This window comes from Budorcas taxicolor, chromosome 6 (genome assembly GCF_023091745.1).
Source record: "Budorcas taxicolor isolate Tak-1 chromosome 6, Takin1.1, whole genome shotgun sequence".
Taxonomy (NCBI): Eukaryota; Metazoa; Chordata; class Mammalia; order Artiodactyla; family Bovidae; genus Budorcas; species Budorcas taxicolor.
In genome coordinates, this window is record NC_068915.1 from 83,591,351 (window position 1) to 83,612,814 (window position 21,464).

General features: G+C 38.3%; 2 protein-coding genes across 2 annotated transcripts in view; one reads left to right on the forward strand and one right to left on the reverse strand.

The window, feature by feature from the left end:
* Positions 1-185, reverse strand: part of CENPC (centromere protein C) — a 94,354-nt gene extending 94,169 nt beyond the window's left edge. The window contains exon 1 of the mRNA XM_052642210.1: positions 168-185. Coding sequence (XP_052498170.1) covers positions 168-185 — 18 coding nt within the window. The remainder of the gene's footprint in view (positions 1-167) is intronic.
* A 14,321-nt stretch (positions 186-14,506) lies between these two features.
* Positions 14,507-21,464, forward strand: part of STAP1 (signal transducing adaptor family member 1) — a 30,377-nt gene continuing 23,419 nt past the window's right edge. Inside the window, exon 1 of the mRNA XM_052642242.1 lies at positions 14,507-14,626. Coding sequence (XP_052498202.1) covers positions 14,507-14,626 — 120 coding nt within the window. The remainder of the gene's footprint in view (positions 14,627-21,464) is intronic.

The window sequence follows — 21,464 nt, forward strand, 5'->3', positions numbered from 1 at the left end:
AAAAAGCCTGAGGAAACACTGCAAGTAAAGTAACTCTGAATAGTGGCACCCGCTCACTTCCCAACTCAAAAAATTCGCGCTGCTTTCCATCGAAATCCTCCAGAAGCGACAACACCGGCCCGAAGCTTCATTCTCCCCGCCTCACCCGGTCCCAGGCCTGCACTTACCAGCCCCCATGCAGCCATGTTCCGGCCCCGCTCCGACCGGGCAGGGTTTTAGGGCGTAAGTCTACCCGGGTCAAAGCTCTGGGCAGCCCAGCGAGGATTCAGTCACCCCAAAACCAGCCAGAAGGAAACCCAGCAGCGCCCTTAGGCGAGAGACAAAGGGAGGGAGAGGGCGGGCTCCAAGAGTCCCCAGGCTATCGAGCAAGCGCGCCCAGCAGCGCGCCGCGTTCTACGCAATTTAAAACGGACTGCACATGCGCAAAATGGGCTTGCCAACTCCAAAGGAAGAGAGACGTTGTGTGCCCGCCCCCTCACTTGTACTCCCCTCTCCGCCTTTTCGTAGCCCCACCCACCCGCGGTAGCCCGGCCCGCCCCACCCAGCAGCGCCACCCCATCCTCTCAAAGACTTAACCTCTCTTGCTCCCACAGCTTCCTTGTCCCTTTCTGGCTCACTCTCCCTCTTTCCCACGCGGAGGAGGTGTAAAACTTCTTGGTTACATTACAAAGTAAACAGTAATATTTGGAAGGATACAAGGTGAAAAAATTGCTGGAAACAGTTAAAGAGTAATGTTTTACTGTGCAGGTTTTACTGTGCTAGCCACACCCTAGCCCACATATGCATCATCTCTGAAAGGAATAATGGTATATTAATAATAGTGATGGATGATGTATTCCTCCACCCCCCCCCCCCGCCATTACATGGCGGGGGATGGGGGGATTACTATTTCTGTGAGGCAGTGCCAACAAAATGATCTATGTAAGTACATACCACTTAAGTGTGATGTCCTGAAAAGAATCCTAAATCAGAAGTCTTGAAACCTGCTCAGTGGACTAGTTATGTCATGTATGACAAGCTCTGGCACCATTTTAGCAGGTTCCTTATTTACATAACGGTAAAGTTAAGTTAGATGCTCTGAAGACTGACTGCTGCTGCTGCTAAGTCGCGTCAGTCGTGTCCGACTCTGTGCGACCCCATAGACGGCAGCCCAACAGGCTCCTCTGTCCCTGGGATTCTCCAGGCAAGAACACTGGAGTGGGTTGCCATTTCCTTCTCCAATGCATGAAAGTGAAAAGTGAAAGTGAAGTCGCTCAGTTGTGTCCGACTCTTAGCGACCCCATGGACTATAGCCTACCAGGCTCCTCCATCCATGGGATTCTCCAGGCAAGAATACTGGAGTGGGTTGCCATTGCCTTCTCCAAGACTGACTAGACCTGACCATTTTATGAGTCTATGACCTTTTTTATGATTTAATAAAAAAAATGTATCAGGGAATTCAAATCAGAAAATGGATTACCTTCCCTTAGGCAAGGGAAACAAAAGCAAAAATGAATAAATGGGGCTTTATCAAGCTAAAAATATTTTGCATGTTGGAGGAAATTATCAACAAAATGAAAAGGCCACCTATCAAAGGGGAGAAGCTATTTGCAAGTGGTACATACAATAAGGAGTAAATACCCAAAATATACAAAGCATTCATATAATTTAACGTCAAAAAGCTAAAGAACCCAATTAAGAGTGAGCAGAGGAGCTGAATAGACGTTTTCTAAGGAGATCCAACCAGTCCATTCTAAAGATCAGTCCTGGGTGTTCTTTGGAAGGAATGATGCTAAAGCTGAAACTCCAGAACTTTGGCCACCTCATGCAAAGAGTTGACTCATTGGAAAAGACTCTGATGCTGGGAGGGATTGGGGGCAGGAGGAGAAGGGGACGACAGAGGATGAGTTGGCTGGATGGCATCACTGACTTGATGGACATGAGTTTGGGTGAACTCTGGGAGTTGGTGATGGACACGGAGGCCTGGCATGCTGCAATTCATGGGGTCACAAACAGTCAGACACGACTGAGCAACTGAACTGAACTGAAAGAAGTCATACAGATAACTAATAGGTACATTAAAACATGCTCAACATGAAAAGGGACCCCTCCTACATTGTTGGTAGAATGTAAACTGGTACAGCCACTATGGAGAACAGTATGGAGGTTCCTTAAAAAACTAAAAATAGAGCTCCTATATGATCCAACAATCACTCTCTTGGGCATATATCTGGAAAAAGCCATAATTCAAAAGGATATGTACATCCCAATGTTTATTACAGCTCTGTTTACAGTAGCCAAGACATGGAAGCAATCTAAATATCCATCAACAGAGGAATGGATAAAGAAGGTGTGGTACATATATATAATGGAATATTACTCAGTAGTTAAAAAGATGAAATAATGCCATGTGGAGCAACATTAGATCTGGAAATTATCAGACTTAATTATTCACTAAGTGAATTAAGTCAGAAAAAGACAAATATCTTATGATATTACTTATAGACAGAATCTAAAAAAAAAAAAGATACAAATGAACTAATTTATGAAACAGAAACAGACTCACTTATAAAACTAACTTATGGTTACCAGAAAGGAAGAGGGGAGTGGGGAGGGATAGATTGGATGTTGGGGATTGACATGTACACACCACTATATTTCAATTGGTAATCAACAAAGACCTACTGTATAACACAGGGATGCTGCTCAATATTCTGTAGTAACCTAAATGGGAAAAGAATTGGAAAAAGAATAGAAAAAAAAATTGTTCAACATCTCTAATTATCAGAGAAGTGTAAATCAAAACCATAAAGACAAGTCACTTCATATGTCGGTCAGATGGCTACTATTAAAAAGACGACAAATAACATTTGTTGGCTAATATATGGAGAAAAGGAAACACTTGTGCACTGTTGGTGGAACTGTAGGTAAGTATAGCCACTATGAAGAACAATATGGAAATAAATTTTAAATAGAACTATCATATGATTCAGCAATTCCATTGCTGTGTATTTAGTCCAAGGAAAACAAAATTCAAAAAAATACTAATTCATAAATATTTGTGCATCCCTATATTCATAGCAGCACTGTTTACAACAGCCAAGAATGGACACTGCCCAAGTGTCCATCAACAGATGAATGAATTAAGAATATTATTGGATCATAGTAGTAGCAGTAGTATTCTTAATTCATTCATCTATTGACGGACACTTAGGCAGTGTCCATTCTAGGCTGTTGTAAACAGTGCTGCTATGACTATAGGGATGCATAAATATTTATTAATTAGTATTTTTTGAATTTTGTTTTCCTTGGATTAAATACACAGCAATGGAATCATAAAAAAGAATAAAATCTTCCCATTTCTGACCACATGGATGGACCTAGAGGGTAATATGCTATGTGAAATAAGTCTGACAAGAGAAAGGCAAATACTGAATGATTTCACTTTTATGTTTAGTCTAAGAAACGAAAGAACAAACTTAACAAGATCAAAACAGTTATAGATACAGAGAACAAACAGGTGGTTACGGGGGGGATGGGGGAGGCAAGAAATAGATGAGGAAGATTAAGAGGTACAAACTTCTACTTTCAAAATAAATGAGTCACAGATATGAAATGTATAGTGTAGGGAATATAGTCAATAACTATGTAATAAAATATATTATTTATTGAATAAATTCATTAATCAAGAATTGAACAAATAATTTTTTAAATTTGTAATGTTTTAACAAATGTTGTTACCAGAAAAGACTTTTTTTTTTGTAGGAAAGAAGCACTGAAAAATCAGACAAGTCTGAGTTTCACTCTACTTCACTAATTCTGCCATAATGAACAAGTTAAACTGTAAGTTTCTCAATTCTCCTGTCTGTAAAATAGGAATAATGTTAAAGTTGTTGAAATCTGGATTAATTTGTTTTGAGATCTAGTTCAAATGCCTAAAACATAGCAAGAATTCAATAAATGATGCTACTGGTATTATTATGGTGCTTTTTAGACTTGGTCTAGCAGAACTTTTGCCAACCAGACTATATTATATAATTTGGTCTCACACTTGAAATAGTAACACATACAATTATTTACTGAGTGCATACTGTATGGCAAGTTCTATCCTAAATGTTCTCCGTGCAATAACTTATTTAATTCTTAGAACATTCCTATGAGAAAAGACAACTAATATTGACATTTTATAGTCAACAGAAATGGAACTGTCTTTAAGTAACTGCCCAAGATCACACTACCATTAAACAGCAGAGCTGGGCATGAACCCATGTGCATAACTATGTAAAACTATGTGAAGAGAAATGAGATCAGTGGTTACCAGAGGATGATGTCATGGGGGAAGAAGACACTGACTACAGAGAATCAGGAGGGAAATTTTTGCAATGGTGGAAATAATAATTTATGTCTTGATTATAGTGGTGGTTATATGTAAAAATACATATATGACCTCTTAAAACTGTGCTCATTTTTAAAAGGATGAACTTTGTTGTAAATTATATCTCAATAGGGGTCACACAGAGTCGGAGGCAACTGAAGTGACTTAGCAGCAGCAGCAGCAGCAGGGGTTTCTCTGGTCACTCAGTGGTAAAGAATCTGTCTGCAGTCTCCCCTGGAGAAGGAAATGGCAACTCACTCCAGTATTCTTGCCTGGGAAATCTCATGGACAGAGGAGCCGGACAGGCTACAGTCGCAAAAGATTGGGACATTACTTAGCGACTAAATAATACCTCAGAACAACAGACTGGTTCCAAATAGGAAAAGTAGTACGTCAAGGTTGTATATTGTCACCCTGCTTATTTAACTTCTATGCAGAGTACATCGTGAGAAACGCTGGACTGGAAGAAACACAAGCTGAAATCAAGATTGCTGGGAGAAATATCAATAACCTCAGATATGCAGATGACACCACCCCTATGGCAGAAAGTGAAGAGGAGCTAAAAAGCCTCTTGATGAAAGTGAAAGAGGAGAGCGAAAGAGTTGGCTTAAAGCTCAACATTCAGAAAACAAAGATCATGGCATCTGGTCCCATCACTTCATGGGAAATAGATGGGGAAACAGTGGAAACAGTGGCAGACTTTATTTATTTGGGCTCCAAAATCACTGCCGATGGTGATTGCAGCCATGAAATTAAAAGACGCTTACTCCTTGGAAGAAAAGTTATGACCAACCTAGATAGTATATTCAAAAGCAGAGACATTACTTTTCCAACTAAGGTCCGTCTAGTCAAGGCTATGGTTTTTCCTGTGGTCATGTATGGATGTGAGAGTCGGACTGTGAAGAAGGCTGAGCGCCGAAGAATTGATGCTTTTGAACTGTGGTGTTGGAGAAGACTCTTGAGAGTCCCTTGGACTGCAAGGAGATCCAACCAGTCCATTCTGAAGGAGACCAACCCTGGGATTTCTTTGGAAGGAATGATGCTAAAGCTGAAGCTCCAGTACTTTGGCCACCTCATGTGAAGAGTTGACTCATTGGAAAAGACTCTGATGCTTGGAGGGATTGGGGGAAGGAGGAGAAGGGGATGACAGAGGATGAGATGGCTGGATGGCCTCATGGACTCGATGGACATGAGTCTGAGTGAACTCCGGGAGATGGTGATGGACAGGGAGGCCTGGCGTGCTGCGATTCATGGGGTCGCAAAGAGTCGGACACAACTGAGCAACTGAAATGAACTGAACTGAACTGAAACTTAACTTGAAAAATTAAGAACATGAGAGAGAGAGAGATACAAACCAAATGCAATGTGTGAGCTTTGATCAGAGTCTTCAGATCAAAGAAGCTATATTAGAGCATTAACCAACAGTGGAAAAGTAAAATATTGACCACTGTATGACCTAGAATTGTAAATTTTCTTAGATATTATAATGCTATTGTTAATATAAGAGAATGTCCTTACCTCGTTTGTTAAGTATATTCACTTAGCTTTTTCTGACAAAACTGTTTTCAGATTCAAAGATTCTACCAGACTGTAACTGCCAAGTTAATAAAGTGTGCTTGCAATATGCAGATAGATGGCAGCAACGTTCACCAAAAAATAAAAATAAAAATAATAATAATGTTAAGCACTATGTCTTAAAGTCCTGCACTGAGCTGGTAATTTTAGAGTGCTGTATAAACTGATCCAGCATTAAGTTTCCTATGTTATTTTGGCACCAACCATTCAATTCTTAGTTGCAGTTATACTTCATTATATAATACATTGCTTCTCTTAACAAGAACATAACAAATCTCTATTCTCTAGTCTCCATTTCTGTTGCCTCTAGTTTACTTTTAGACAATATAACTCTTTTCTCAAAAACAGAGCTTTTGTAATTTAAAACACACTTAGATTTTCAAAAATTTAATACAGTTTTGCATTATAAGTTTAACTTTGCAAAGAGAAATTATTTTGATGGTACTAGGCAAAAATTTAAACAATGTACATTCATACTTGGGCTTCCTTGATGGCTCAGACAGTAAAGAATCTGCTTGCAATTCTGGAAACCTGGTTTCAAACTCTGGGTTAGGAAGATTCCCTGGAGGAGGGCATGGCAACCCACTCCAATATTCCTGCCTGGAGAATCCCCATGCACAGAGGGGCCTGGTGGGCTACAGTCCATGGGGTCACGAAGAGTGGGACAGGACTGAGCGACTAAGCATTATTGACATAAACGTGCTCTAGATACATTATTTGAATAGATCATGGGCTTCCCTGGTGGCTTGAAAGGTAAAGAAAGACTCTGCCTGCAACTCTAGGAGACAAAGGTTCAATCCCTGGGTTGGGAAGATCTCCTGGAGAAGGAAATGGCAACCTACTCCTATTCTTGCCTGGAAAATTCCATAGACAGAGGAGCCTGGTGAGTTACAATCCACGGGGTAGCAAAGAGTAGGCACCAGTGAGCAACTTTCACTTTCACTTTGAATAGATACATTATTCGAAAAACACAGTTTATCAAATAGCAATACAGAATTTACCTGACTGTATAAATATACACAAATAGAGAAAAAGTGCCAAAAAGTTATGATACCTATCCAAACAATGCTAATGGTATAGATAATAGAATAACGTAATTTTCATTGTCTTTGTGCCTTTCGCTTTTGTCTAAGACTCATGTAAGTTTACTTATAATTAGAAAAAATAAATTATTTTAAATATGTATAGGAAATGATATATATTGTAAACTCAAGTGCCTAAAGAAAGTTTAAACACACAAAATGCCAAAATTGTAGCTTGCTGACAATACCTAACAGTAAGAGATTTACAAGCTGAAAGAAATAGAAAGATAAACTACAAGCAAAGTTGTGAGGCAGAAACGATGTGCTGTTGATAAACTTGTCAGACACTGAAAAACTGTTCATATTTGCAAAATAGAACTAGATTATAGAGCAACTCCAATGTTAGGATAACTTTCCCCTTATTCCTATAGACCTTGGAAAACTGTATTGATCTGGGATAAGTTACATAAATTCATGCTAGCTAATTTAGGCATTTGTCAGCTTACAGTATGGTTGGAAGGGATGGAAAAATAATGTATTTTGGGCTTTTAGAAATGATTCCCAAACATACACTACAGAACTGAACCACGAAGAGTCAGTTGCATGAAGCAAAGTGAAAAACTGGGAAGTCGATTTTAATGCTTAGTTTCCAGAACCATACTGATGCTGCATAACGAGAAAGTCACCATAATTACCAAACTGCCCTGTCAAGGAAGCCACCAAAAACAAGAAGTCTCCATGAGCAGGAAACATCCTAACTGCTTCTGGCTTCAGAAGCACATTGTACCTGTCCTGATTGTTACCAGAAAACCAGTGTTCCATGCCTTGACTATCAACACTCATGAAACTGGTGATCAGACACTGAGACTTCTGATAACATTGCCACAGAAAAATCAGATGCCTATAAACCATGCTCACCTACAGAAAAACCAAAGGACTGAGAAAGAATGAGTTCTATCTCCCCTCCTCCTTGCCAAAATTGAATGCAGGCCCTCTCTAGCTACAAAGAAGACTGAGAAATGTAGTTTTTAACTTTTAAGCCTCTGCAGTAAAGAATGGCACACTAGCAGGGGTTGGAATGGATGTAAAGCACCAACCTATGGTTAACAAGTTTATTGAGTTAAACCACTCTGACAGAGCAATTAATGTCACTTCTGTAACAGTGATTCCTTACATTTTTTTTTCCTTTCTGTCACAGAAGATCTAGTAGAAACATTTTCTGAATAAAAATGACTTCAGTTCAGTTCAGTTCATTTCAGTCGCTCAGTTGTGTCCGACTCTTTGTGACCCCATGAATCGTAGCACGCCACGCCTCCCTGTCCATCACCAACTCCTGGAGTTCACTCAGATTCATGCTCACCGAGTCAGTGATGCCATCCAGCCATCTCATCCTCTGTCATCCCCTTCTCCTCCTGCCCCTAATCCCTCCCAGCATCAAAGTCTTTTCCAATGAGTCAGCTCTTCACATGACTTACTATGGCATAAAGTTTTCACCTAATCATTAAAATTAAAACTGTTCTCAGTTAGAATTAAAGCTGTGAAACATTAATGTATTCCGTTCACATATCTTCAAGATTTACTGCAACACACTGTGATACAAATGGCAATAAATTGTCAATAAACATTAATTAAAACAAGGGTCAGAAATTAGGAAGTACGAAGAGTCGGACACAATTGAGCAACTTCACTTTCACTTTTCACTTTCACACACTGGAGAAGGAAACGGCAAGCCACTGCAGTGTTCTTGCCTGGAGAATCCCAGGGATGGGGGAGCCTGGTGGGCTGCCGTCTATGGGGTCGCACAGAGTTGGTCACGACTGAAGTGACTTAGCAGCAGCAGCAGAGAGGGTTTGGAGACTTCTATTCAGATTTACCGACTGAATCAATTTCAATAAATTGGATAATAAAGTATTTTAGAGACCCTTAAATATTGTAAAAATGTGCATCCATTCACTTTAATTGTATTATAACATAGATGACTTATAGATAACAAAGAATATTAAAATATTGGTTTTATATGAGTTAATCCATAAAGTTCACTCAAAGCTGTTGAGTTATATTTTTCATATATCCTGATCTAAAACAAATTCCTGTGATGAAGATGCTGATGATGACTATACTAGTTGGATTTTGAATATTTTCAAGAATTTTATAATAATATAATTGTTATGTTTGTGCATGTGCTTAGTTGATCAGTTGTATTCAACTCTTTGTGACCTCACTGACTGTAGCCTGCCAGGCTCCATGGAATTTTCCAGGCAAGAATACTAGAGTGGGTTGCCATTTCTTACTCCAGGGGATCTTCCCAACTCAGGGATTGAACCTGTGTCTCTTGCATCTCCTGCATTGGCAAGCGGATTCTTTACCAACTCTGCCACGTGGGAAGTCCATGATTGTTATACAAGGCAACAAAACAATCATACAACAACCAATGTTCACACATATCAGAAAAAAAAGAAATTCCTGTCACAGTGGGGGCTAAGAACTAGAATCATAACATTTTTTTCAGCTGGAAAAATTTAATAAATGGTTATGGTTACCACAATCTATAATACTTCTTATTGGCCTTGACTTCAAAACAATCCCTGTATTTGAAAAACTCAGTGTCCTGTTCATACAGAGGCTATATAAGTAACTAAAATACAATGGAACAAATACTATAATAAAAAATTTATAAAATGCTATGGGAATGCAGGATGAGAGAGACAAATGTTCCTTTTGAGGATGTGGAAGGATTCAGAAGATCTTCACAACAAAGATATACTCAATATGGGTCTTCAAGGACAAGTAGGGAGTTGTATTAACAAGAGGGCAGAAGGGCACCAAAGCAAAGTGTACAGTGATTGGAAAGGTATGAGGAGATGGGAAAGACCACGAGTATTAAGAAAACTGGGAGTAAGGAAAGTTACTAGAAGAGAGAGTATTTTTAAGGAGTAGATTTAAAAGGGTTAGGAATGACCTTGTGATGTTTGAACATTTTGTTGGTGCTCAATTAATATTTACTGCTGATGAAAAAGATAAAAGAATGAATCTGAAGGACTGAGAATTCATAAAATGTTTGAAGCAGGGAAATGACTGGCTTATACTGCATTTTAAATGGATCAGAGAGGCAAAGAGTGGAAAACAGGAGGATGCTAGAAAGAAGCCAACCCACTCCAGTACTCTTGCCTGGCAAATCCCATGGATGGAGGAGCCTGGTAGGCTGCAGTCCATGGGGTCACTAAAAGTCAGACACGACTGAGCGACTTCACTTTCACTTTTCACTTTCATGCATTGGAGAAGGAAATGGCAACCCACTCCAGTGTTCTTGCCTAGAGAATCCCAGGGATGGGGGAGCCTGGAGGGCTACTGTCTATGGGGTCGCACAGAGTCGGACATGACTAAAGCGACCTAGCAGCAGCAGCAGCAGCAGAAAGAAGCCAGGGCTTCCCAGGTGGCAGTAGTGGTAAAGAATCTGACTGGCTATGCAGGAACTTAAGAGATGCGGGTTCCATCCCTGGGTCAGGAAGATCCCCTGGAGAAGGGCATGGCAAGAACCTGGTCGGCTATAGTCTATGGGGTTGTACAGAGTCGGACGCAACTGAAGCGACTTGGCATGCATGCAGAAAGCAGCCTGTTGCAGCTCTTAAGGCAAGAAATGAGGAAGCTGTTATCCCAGAGAAGTGAACTGGTTTGTTCAAGGTCTGGAGCTGGCTAGCAGCAAAACTGGCTTCTCTCCCTCTGCTTCAACACTTTTTCTTACCTACAAATTTATTATTCACCACCTAAAACTTGCAATATCTGTAAGAGGATTTCTATTGTAATGGTGCAGTGGTATAATGATGTTGAAAGTCGTGGACAGGTCCAACTGGATAATAATATTTCAACAGGATTTTTGCATTTTGTCAGTTTTAGGGGGATATAATTTGAGCATTGTTATATTAAGGATCAATTTTACTTGCAAGTTGGCAAATCAAAGAAACTTACAGAAGCTGTTGAACTGGTTTCTTTAGTTTATTTTTTAAGTTAAGAAAGACATAATTAACTAGATGATTTTTTCTCAAATATATTCCTATCTTTACATTTTTCTAGAGATATTCTTTCTCCCATGAAACTCTCTGGCCATAATGCCAGTGACTACTTTTCTTCTATTCCAACCATTGATGATTACCAACATCCTATCTCCTGCCCTCTTCTTTATTTCTCAGTTCTCATCCCCCCTTTCACTTCCCCTCTGTATTATAGCTACCAGCTGCCAAGAAGGTGGATTAGGTCATTTGTCAAATTAGGTTTTCCTTTGCCACTCAAATCATTTCCTTAGTATACTGAAACTAAAAATTAATTATGGCTTTGTCTCAAAAAATGTACTTGGACTTATATTTTATCATTTAAAGTTTGGGGTAGCAAGAAACAGGTCTCAATATAAAGGCAAGGCAGTAATTCTGAATCTTCATCTCCCAATTTCAGTTTCAAGCTGTACTGAGGTCCTTTAATGGACCGGAACTTGGTGGTCTGGAGTCTACCGATAAGAAAGTAAAGGAGAGAGAAAGAGGCTGATATTCCTTGGTTTACGCAGAAAGCCAATAAAGCACCTGCACGGGGCTTGCTCTGTTCACGAAGGCCTCAGGTACTCTCTCGATGGGGTGAAGGCACAGAGCGCCTTCTTGAGAGGGTCTTAGAAGCCCAGGCAGGAAAGTGAACTCAGAGAGCCTCTGCGCTCCAGGGGATCAGCCTGAAAAAGAGAGAGAGGGAGAGAGAGAGAGAGAAAGACAGACATGGGGACGAGAGCTCTGATGGAGCAAAGGTGTTTTAATCAACATGGTCTGGGCATATATACTGTCTTACAAGGTAATTATTCTCAGCAAAGATAAAGATTAAAATTCCAGACTTACAAAACATAGGCAATCCATATATATAGAGAGAGTTGTAAACAATCACTTTTACCATATGGTTCACAAGAAGGAAGAGGGTACATATCACCATATAGAAAAACTAATGAAAGAAATGCCTGGACTTCATAGTCCCTGGGAGAGGCTTGCCTCTCCTCTTGATTCCTGAGTATTCAGTAATTAATAAGGAACAGAGAATTCCTGACAGATCCAAAACAGCACACAGGAAGCCTCCTGTTAAATGCTTCCTGACAAAGCTGTTTTCATTTTCATAATGTATCTGAACACTTTAGTTTACTGATAATCAGTCTGTATTGCTCTACCTGAGAAGAACTTATTTGTAATTCTTTATGAGTTTCTGTATAGAATTCCTTTCTCCATAAAACTTCTGTCACAATTAATCTTCAGACATTTCCTCTAGGTGCTCAGTCACCTGAGAATACTTTGTGGCCCAAAGGAACAAATGTCCTTTTTTCTTTGAAGCTGAATAATTCAGTTTCTCATTTCACTAGAAATATTTTATTCAGACTATATATCAAGTTTTTTTTTTTAACTTAAGCCAAATTTAATGGAAATCCAACCACTCATATTTCCTTGGGCCTCCTCCCCAGATTCCCCTAGATCTCGACCTTAGGAAATGCACTAGTGCCCCTAAGACTCCGAGTCTTGAATAAAAATAGCTCAAATAAAATTTTCAGGCTTATGACTTAAAAGCAATGAGATCCAGATAACAGGAGAACTCACTGTTCTGAGGAGTACTAAGAAGCAGTGGGGCTCAGTGGACTCATACTCGTGTGGAGTGCCAGTCAGGGAAGATTCCAGGCATCTTCTGGTGGGTTATCGCTTGTATGTTGCCAACTACACCATGCATGTGAATGAAAAAGTTAATAAATAGTACATCTAAGAAAGAAATGGAAAACTTTATTCAAGCCAACCTGAGGATTATAACCTTGGGAACAACCTTTCAGATAGTTCTAAGGATTGTTCTGCTTATTAGAGATCAAAACACCATCATGAAAGTTTTTGAGACAAAGAGTTTTAGGTCAAAAACATATTGACAGTTTACACATGCCAGTACAAAGCAAGTGGTGGGTCATCACACCTCCTTATCAGATTGAGAAGGAAGGTTATCTCCCAGGGAGGCCTGATTAATGCAGATACACAATACTGAACACACTGAAGGGGAGAGAAGAGGCCCAAGTGGGAAGAGAAACATTTTATGTTTAAATTTTTCTTGTCTGGCTATAAAATAGGAATTTTATTTCATCATACCTCATTTTGTAGACAGTCTGATTCCTCACACCTACAGCTGAAGATCTAATAGAACCATACTGGTGGGGAAAACCACATGGTCTTTCCATTAGGAAAGGAGGCTCAGATTGTAGATTCCTGTATTGCTTTGACTGATGAGAATAGGCTAGTCTAACAGGGAAGAATGCTCAGGGCTGCATTCTAGACCTCAAGCAACTCTGTAATATTAAGCATGAAATAGCAAATGGTGGAACCTTTCAAGACCCCTGCAAAACAAACCAGATTTCCTTCCTGTGTTCCTCTCTCCCATCATTCTTTGCACAGTGCTGTACCAAATCCAGTCTCTCAAGGACCATTTCCCACAAACAAATAATTAATGCATTTGGGCCTCAGTGTAGCTCTATAAATCTTACTAGGTAGCCATACCTCATCTATGCATCATAGCACCAGTGATCCTCTGCTTAGAAAGAAACAAGAACAAAATATAAGCTTGAAAATTTACAGCTTTCTCTTCCAGACATATTTTGCCAAATATCCACTGGTAAATGACCAACTCAAAATATTGATTGACAAAGAAGTAAAAAATATCACATTCCCATAACTGCAGTTTACATTTAGTGAACCATCAAAATGGGCATGGGATAAATAGCACCATTTTTCTAAAAATTTAAACAAAGTTCAGTTCTGAAATGCAGTCCTCCCTTGCTATCAGTTCCAGGACCCCCACAGATACCAAAATCCTTGAATGCTCAAGTTTCTTATATAAAATAGCAGAGCATTTGCATATAACCTACAAAATCCTCTTGTATACTTTATATCATCTCAGTTATTTATTATACTTAATACAATATATGAAAAGTTTTCAAAACATGGGAAATTCAAGTTTTGCCTTTTGGAAGTTTCTGAATTTTTTTTCTAAAATTTTCTATGTATAGTCAATTCAATCCATGTAGAATCTGGATAGAAGAACAGCTGTACCTAAAACAGAAATAGTATTAATATAGTTATCCTATTAAGTAATTTTTAATGAAGTGGAACTAATTCAAGTCACGTCTTCTCAGGACAAAAACGGGCAGCAACAAACAAAAAAGGTGGGAGAAAACAAACATGACCTTGATGTCTCCTTGAAAGTCCATAATCTCCACATCTGTTCTCTTCATCCTCTGGTGATATTACTTTTCTGTTTATTTTGCTATTGTAATTCTAAACACATGTAGGTTCCTGAGAGATTACCCTATCAAAGTTGGTCTACGCCTGTTCTTTCTTACCTCACAAAAAGTAAAGAAAAAAAAGTGTGCATGTGTGTCCTATTGGTGGTTTAAACTCTTAGCTGGGACTTCCTCTTTCAACAGTTGCCCTTTCCTCTCACACAAGGGAGATCTCATTTTGTCTGAAACTGGATAAAGTTGAAACTAACCACACACCAACGAGAGGGTATGATGGCTAAGAAGCCCCCGAAACCAGCCCCTCGCAGGATCTTCCAAGAAAGGTCAAAGATTACTGCTCTACCCTTGTACTTTGAAGGTTTTTTATTAGTTAAGCGGTCAGAATACCAGGTAAGTCCACAGATGATCATATTAAACTAGAAGCTTCTGTCTTAATATAAAATTTATTTTATGGTGACATGATGAAACAAGGGCCTGCTTGTTTCTGCTAAAATTGAACCTTCTTTCCTGAGGTAAGAAATATGATCCCAATTTGCATAATTTAAATACAACATATGGCTTGAACTCACATGTGTATATATATGAGTATTATGTAAAACAATATAAGGTTCTAATGTTAAGTGACTAATGTAAAAAAAATTCCTAAATTTCCAAAAAATGTATTTAAACATCACAGAAAAGTTTAGCTTAGAAGATAAAATGTTTGGTATATATTTTCTCTGCATGTACTACTATGCTTCCATGATGACATGTACTATTAAGATAAAATTATACTATTCCTGAAATTAAAACTTCTGCTCCTATTCTGTTTGATTAAAGTTTTTAAATAATGATCAAATTATTTTTTATGATAAACTTTTGAAAAAATTGAGACAATGATAAACTTGACAATGTTTAAGATTCTGTATAGTTAGTTATATGTTCTAAGACACTTTCAAGATAGTGATTTTAAAAGATGATACTTAGGGTGCTCTATGGGTAGGTGTACACTAAGCTACATAAATACATTCACTCTAAGAAAATTCACAAAGCACTCTGTATTTTTTTAAACGTAAAAATGAAAACATAATTAATTAAAATCAGTGCTTTTGAAATACTAATTGTGGATAATTTGAAATGAATTAGACATAAACACAGAAGTGTCTGTGACTAAAGAAAAAAGAAATAATTAACTTAGGTCAAATTTTATGAAATGTTAACATTAACTGAAGCTAGAAAAAAATTAGGTTTTTGAGAAATGCCTTAAGAAATGTTTAATAACAAAAATATATTTTCTGAGGATTTATTAATGCTTACAGAAAATTTGTGTATGTAAAAATATCTGTAGCAGCACAATCATATTTCTTGTATATATAATCAGATCATTTAATATTGGAGAGGAAAGACATGGTAATTTGTATTCTGTTATGGGTATTAACATGAATTAGTAATATCTGTCAGTTACATGCCAGGAAAGGGGAGTTGCGAAAAAGAAATTTTTAGACTATAATTTAAACTTGTCTATTTATTGAAATTTTTCCAAAGACTTTGTAATGACTGTTTCTGGTACTGGGTTCCCTTTAGCATTTAAAAAGGGCATTCCATTGGTCTGGATAGTAGAAAAAACAAGGATTTTAGAGTGTCAGTAAAACATGTCTTTACCTAATGGTTTTGCCACTTATATTCTGTGATTTTATACACATTACTTAATTTCCTTGAGACTAAATTTCCTCAACTATAAAATGGAGAGAATATGACTTACCTCTCAAGGTATAATGCCTGGGATACAGTCAGTGCTTAATCAATTCATTCATTTAAGTAGTGTTTATTTTCTGTTTCCTATGCACCAAACATCACACTCAGTTTCAGAGAATATGAATAAAATACAAAACCCCTACCTTCGTGAGGGTTAGGTTAGTCAGAAGTGATGACTCACTTCACTTACCCGAATGCCAGTCTAACTTTTCTTAGAAAGCATACTTTGAAATGGAAAGAATAAACTATAGGTGCAAATGTTTTGGAGGAAATTAACTTATGCTTCCACTTGAATTCATAGTAAAGTATCTTTTACTTATACATCAGAGAGAAAAGAGCAAGAGAACGACAGTAATGTCTACTAACAAGGTGGTTTCAAGGATTAAAGGGATAACAAATATAAAACACCTGCCTCATACTAGAGATTAGATTCATTCTCCTTCTATTTTATTATCTATCACATTCTTATTAACAAACGAAAATCAGTTTTTAATCCTGCTCAAAGGAGGGCCATGGTGATAATTAGATTGCTTGAAAACAGAAGCATCAAGAGAAAGTTAAGGAGAATACTGGGATTTCTAAACAAGTGGCAGCATAGTGCCAAAGAATTTTTGAAAGGGAGGTGAACCAAAGGTATATAGAAGGTCTTCTTTGACAGGGGCACTTTTAAGAATTAAGGAGATTTGCCCTTAAGAAAATGTGCCAACATATACCATTTTAACCACAATTCCAAGAGTTCCATGGATCCGAGGTCAAGAACCCATAAAAGCACATAATTTTTATGGTGAAAATGTGGTAAAATTTACTTAACCCACAACACTAGAATTCTGGATGATTAGATATATTAGATAATAAAAGCCATTGCTGCTGCTTCTGCTAAGTCACTTCAGTCGTGTCCAACTCTGTGCGACCCCATAGATGGCAGCCCACCAGGCTCCCCCGTCCCTGGGATTCTCCAGGCAAGAACACTGCAGTGGCTTGCCATTTCCTTCTCCAATGCATGAAAGTGAAAAGTGAAAGTGAAGTCACTTAGTCGTGTCCGACTCCCAGCAACCCCATGGACTGCAGCCTACCAGGCTTCTCTGTCCATGGGATTTTCCAGGCAAGAGTACTGGAGTGGGTTGCCATTGCCTTCTCCGAATAAAAGCCATTAGGTGCTACAATGAGATATCCATGGCATCACAGCTTTTAGAAATGTACAAAATTCTTATTTGGGGGGAACTATTTGAAAATAAGAGAGAATTTGGGTAACATCTCACAGTTTCTTCAAACTGTGATGTGTTCAAATTAAAACAATGATATGTAATATGTTTTATTAGCCTGAACATAGAATATGACCATTAAAATAGCTTCAAAGTAACATTTCTCTCACTAGTCCTCCAACTGCCACTAATTCATTTAGAAAAATTTTAGGACTTGGCTGTGCTCTCAAAAAGTTCTCTGTGCTAGTGCTTTCCAAATTTTTACAGTAACACACTCCTTTCAAGAAAATATTTTGAACGTAGATCTCTAACATAAGAATATTAGTTTAGAAATTATGGTGTGCTCCTGTACTAAGTCCAAAAAATGACTGACTATATGCAAGAAAAGAATTAAGAAAGATGAAATAAATGAAATAGAGATATTCTAAAAGTTTCTTCCCCAATGAGATCATCTTACATGCTTCCGGGGTTTAGTGCCACGCTTTGTAGGCTACTACACAACGTTCTTCCTTAAGCAAAGAACCTTTATTCACTCACAAGAGAAAAAAAGGAAGGAACTTTTTATTGGGGACAGGGGATAGAGAGGAACTTTACTGGATTTGCACTGTCACGTATTTTAGTAGTCATGAGAAAAGAGTCCTGGGTGCCAGGAGATGTATCAGTCCTCCTGTAGAACTTAGGCAATCCCTCATATCTTTTCATCTGTTTCCTGTTTTGTAAAATGGAGAATTACTCTCTTGTATAACTGAATGGGTTGCTGTGATGATCAAATGGACTATATGAGTATATTTTCTTGAGGTGTTGACATGGGAGATATGTTAGGCTCTTAATGTCTTGTCTCTCTGGTCCTTATGGTAATTCTTCTGGGTAGAAATAATTTTATCCACTTCAGATGGGTGAATTGTTGCTCACAGAGTTTGTGTTCAAAGTGCCTCACCATAAAGAGCCCAGGTCGGATTTTATTGCAAAGCACTTGACATCCTGCTGCCTTTCAAAAAAAAATTCCATTTATTGGGTTTTTCAAGATTGGGGATGTCTAATCACTAGATTCTTCATCACACTGAGCTCAACAGTAAGCTCAGTAGACTTTCAAAAACACTGCTTAATGAATGAAAATAATAGTCACATTAGACTCTAAATACAAGGTCATCTAATGATAATGAAGCTAGTGATAAATTCAAAAGGCCCATTTCAGTATTTTTTACTTCAGCAACTGAACACAAATGACTGCTTAAAAATAAGACATCTTGTATTAAATGTATTTAATTCAAAAACAGGCCCTTCAAATTTAATTTTTAAAATATTTATGTTATCTCTGTAGATATAAATATATACCTATATGTTGGTCATTACAATTGATATTTATAGATGACTTAAATTATACTAGTTTCCAGGAGCACTTCTCAGAAACTAAATCAAGACTATGACCTGCAGTTCTCTGCATACTGAATGTAAATTAGAAGTATTCTTAGGTTTGTGGCTATGGTTGGTGTTCACAGAGCCCACTGATATTTATAATCTTCCTTTTCCCCCTGGCTGCCTTTTTTTTCAACTCAGTGTCTTTTGTTCTTGCTTCTTCCCTCATTTAATAAACCCTCCTTTATCGTTTCTAAAAATCTATGTTTATTTATCAGTGATGCTCCCATGTTTCTTTCGTTAACTCTGCAATTCATACCACTCTCTCATGACTGAACAGCTCTATTTTTCTCAGAAGCATAGATGCATGTATGCATGTACATAAGAGGGAATGCAATAAACTTTGACTGCTGTTACTGATTTTAGTTTTTCTATCTTATGGTAGGTTAATACTGATGCGGCGAATTAAGACTAACAGAGTGGTAGACTTTCATACAGGCTTTTCTCTTGTTTTCTTTTCCTCCAGGAATCATAAAATCAGGTTTGGCCTTGATCTTAGATGCCATACTTCAGTAAAACTACACAACCTGTGATTCAATTCTCTAACCAATATGCCTATATTCCAAACTCCTCCCCACTTCCTCACCCCCATCATAGTTCCAAAATATCATGTATCCTTGACTTGCTCTTTGCATTAAGAGACTTCCTATTAGAGCAGAATGTAAAAGCCTTAAAGAGATATGATTTTTTTTAAAGCTCCACAATAAAACTGAATTGTTTTATTATTTAATCTCAAGTCAATTCTGAGAAAATTCAAGTACTCTTTCAACAGAGTGACAATATACTTTCACAGTGTTTACAGAACACTGGGCTGATTGCAGACAGTATAGGTTAGCAACTTTTGAAACCAAATTTCTCAATGCAGTTTTCTATCTCTTTACTTAAGACCATATGAAAGCATGATTTCATATAGGAATTACAATGAATTTCACTATTCTAGTTTACAAAATTTCTTCTTGTACAGAATCCCATTGAAAGAGATCTATTTTAGAGATTTTTAGATGCCACCACTGTTACACACCCATGCCAATTACCATGTGGAAAGAATGTTACTCTTATTAATAAATTCTATCAATATATGGATTAGACTCAAGGCTAAAACTGTGTTGACAGTTTACCCCAGATTTAAGTAGTCTTTAGGATTTTTTAAAAAATTGATTTGGCTGTCTTGGGTCTTAGTTGCAGCACGTGGGATCCTCAATCTTCCTTCGGAATACAGGATTTTTTTTCAGTTGAAGCGTACAAACTCTTAGTTGCTGCATATGAGCTATTAGTTCCCCCACCACGGAATGAACCTCTGCCTATCCCTCTTGGAGACCCTCTGCCACATGGCAGGAACAGAGCAGAACATCCTCTCTGTGTGGTAGGCTGAGTTAAGAGATGACGGCAAGGGACTGAGCTGAGGACCCTGTCTCCCAGACTTACCTCTTAGATACTCAGTCCTACTCTCTGCAGAGGAGTAATTCTAGCAGTACCATTCAGGATAGACTGGAGGGCGAATGAAAGCAGCAGACAGCAGGCAAAGGGTTACTTCAATGCCTTTTTTTTTTAATCCTATGTGAAAATAAGGAAATAAAAGACTTCTGATGGGGGCTGAAATTAAGGTTTATTCTGTTGCCTTATTAAACTGCTTGACTCCAAGATGTGTCAGGTATACATTGGCATCTGGATTTCAGACAAGAGGAAAAATCCCTGTGCAGTTTTACAGTTGCTCCTTTGGGGACCATCTATTGGCTGATAACATCAATCTTATGCCCTTTGGAATTGTTCTTTTCTTTGGTCTTCAGTTATTGGTTCAGGAAGCACCAGCAAGTTCGTCACATTATGTTATAGCCCACTCTGTGTTGAGAGGTAGGATGAAGAAAAAAGAGCACAAGACTTGGACAGAGAAACTGTGCTCCAAGTTCTATCTCTGCCCCTGATGTAGGTTGCTGCAGGACTACCATCAGTTTGTTCATTCCTCACTGTATACACTCCCTTTGGAAATGTGACTTTTCTGCTCCTTCCATAAAGAGACTGAGTCTATTTTCCTGCCTCTTGAATCTAGATTGGGTCATGCTTTGATAAATGTGACAAAAGCAGAGAATCAGGCAGTACTTGCACTTTGGGTTTTGCCCTCTCTTGTCCCTGGGCATTCCTTCTGCCAGCACGGGAACAAGTCTAGGCTGCTTGCTGACTGGAAGATGAGACTGCATGAAGTGTGATTCCAGTTGTTTCAGTGGGGTGGTTTCTAGCCCCCAAAACCAACTCTCTGATTCTCTTGGATATCAACTGGGTGTTCAACAATTCAGTTCAATTCTGATACTAATTACCTACTCAAATCTAGTGAAGACCCTATAGCTTAATTAACAGCTGAGTCCCATGAAACTATCTCCTACTTCAACCACTAGCCCCAAGTCCCAGATCTCCTGTCCTTCTCACTGACTGGCTATAAATCAGGGTTCCCAGGACCCTTTCCCAAGATTTGACAATTTACTAGAATGGCTCACAGAATTCAGGAAAACACTGCTTACATTTACTGAAAAGGGAAACAAATGAACATCTAGATGAAGAGGTCGAGGTCTGGAAGGATCCAAAGCATGCGTGTTACTGTCTCTGTGGAGATGAGGTATACTACCCCTCTGGCATATGGAAGCTTATTAAATCTCGTCGTTCAAGAGTTTTTATAAAGCTTAACCTCTTCCTTCTTGGAGGTTGGTAGGTGGGGCTTAAAGCTCCAAACCTCTAATTATTTGTTCTTTTGGTGACTAGACCCATCCTGAAGCTATCTAGGGGTTCCATCTTAAACTACCACATTAGTAAAAATTCTGATACGATGTAAAGGGGTTCACTAGGAGTAACAAAAACACTTCTATTAGGAAATTCCAAGTGTTTTA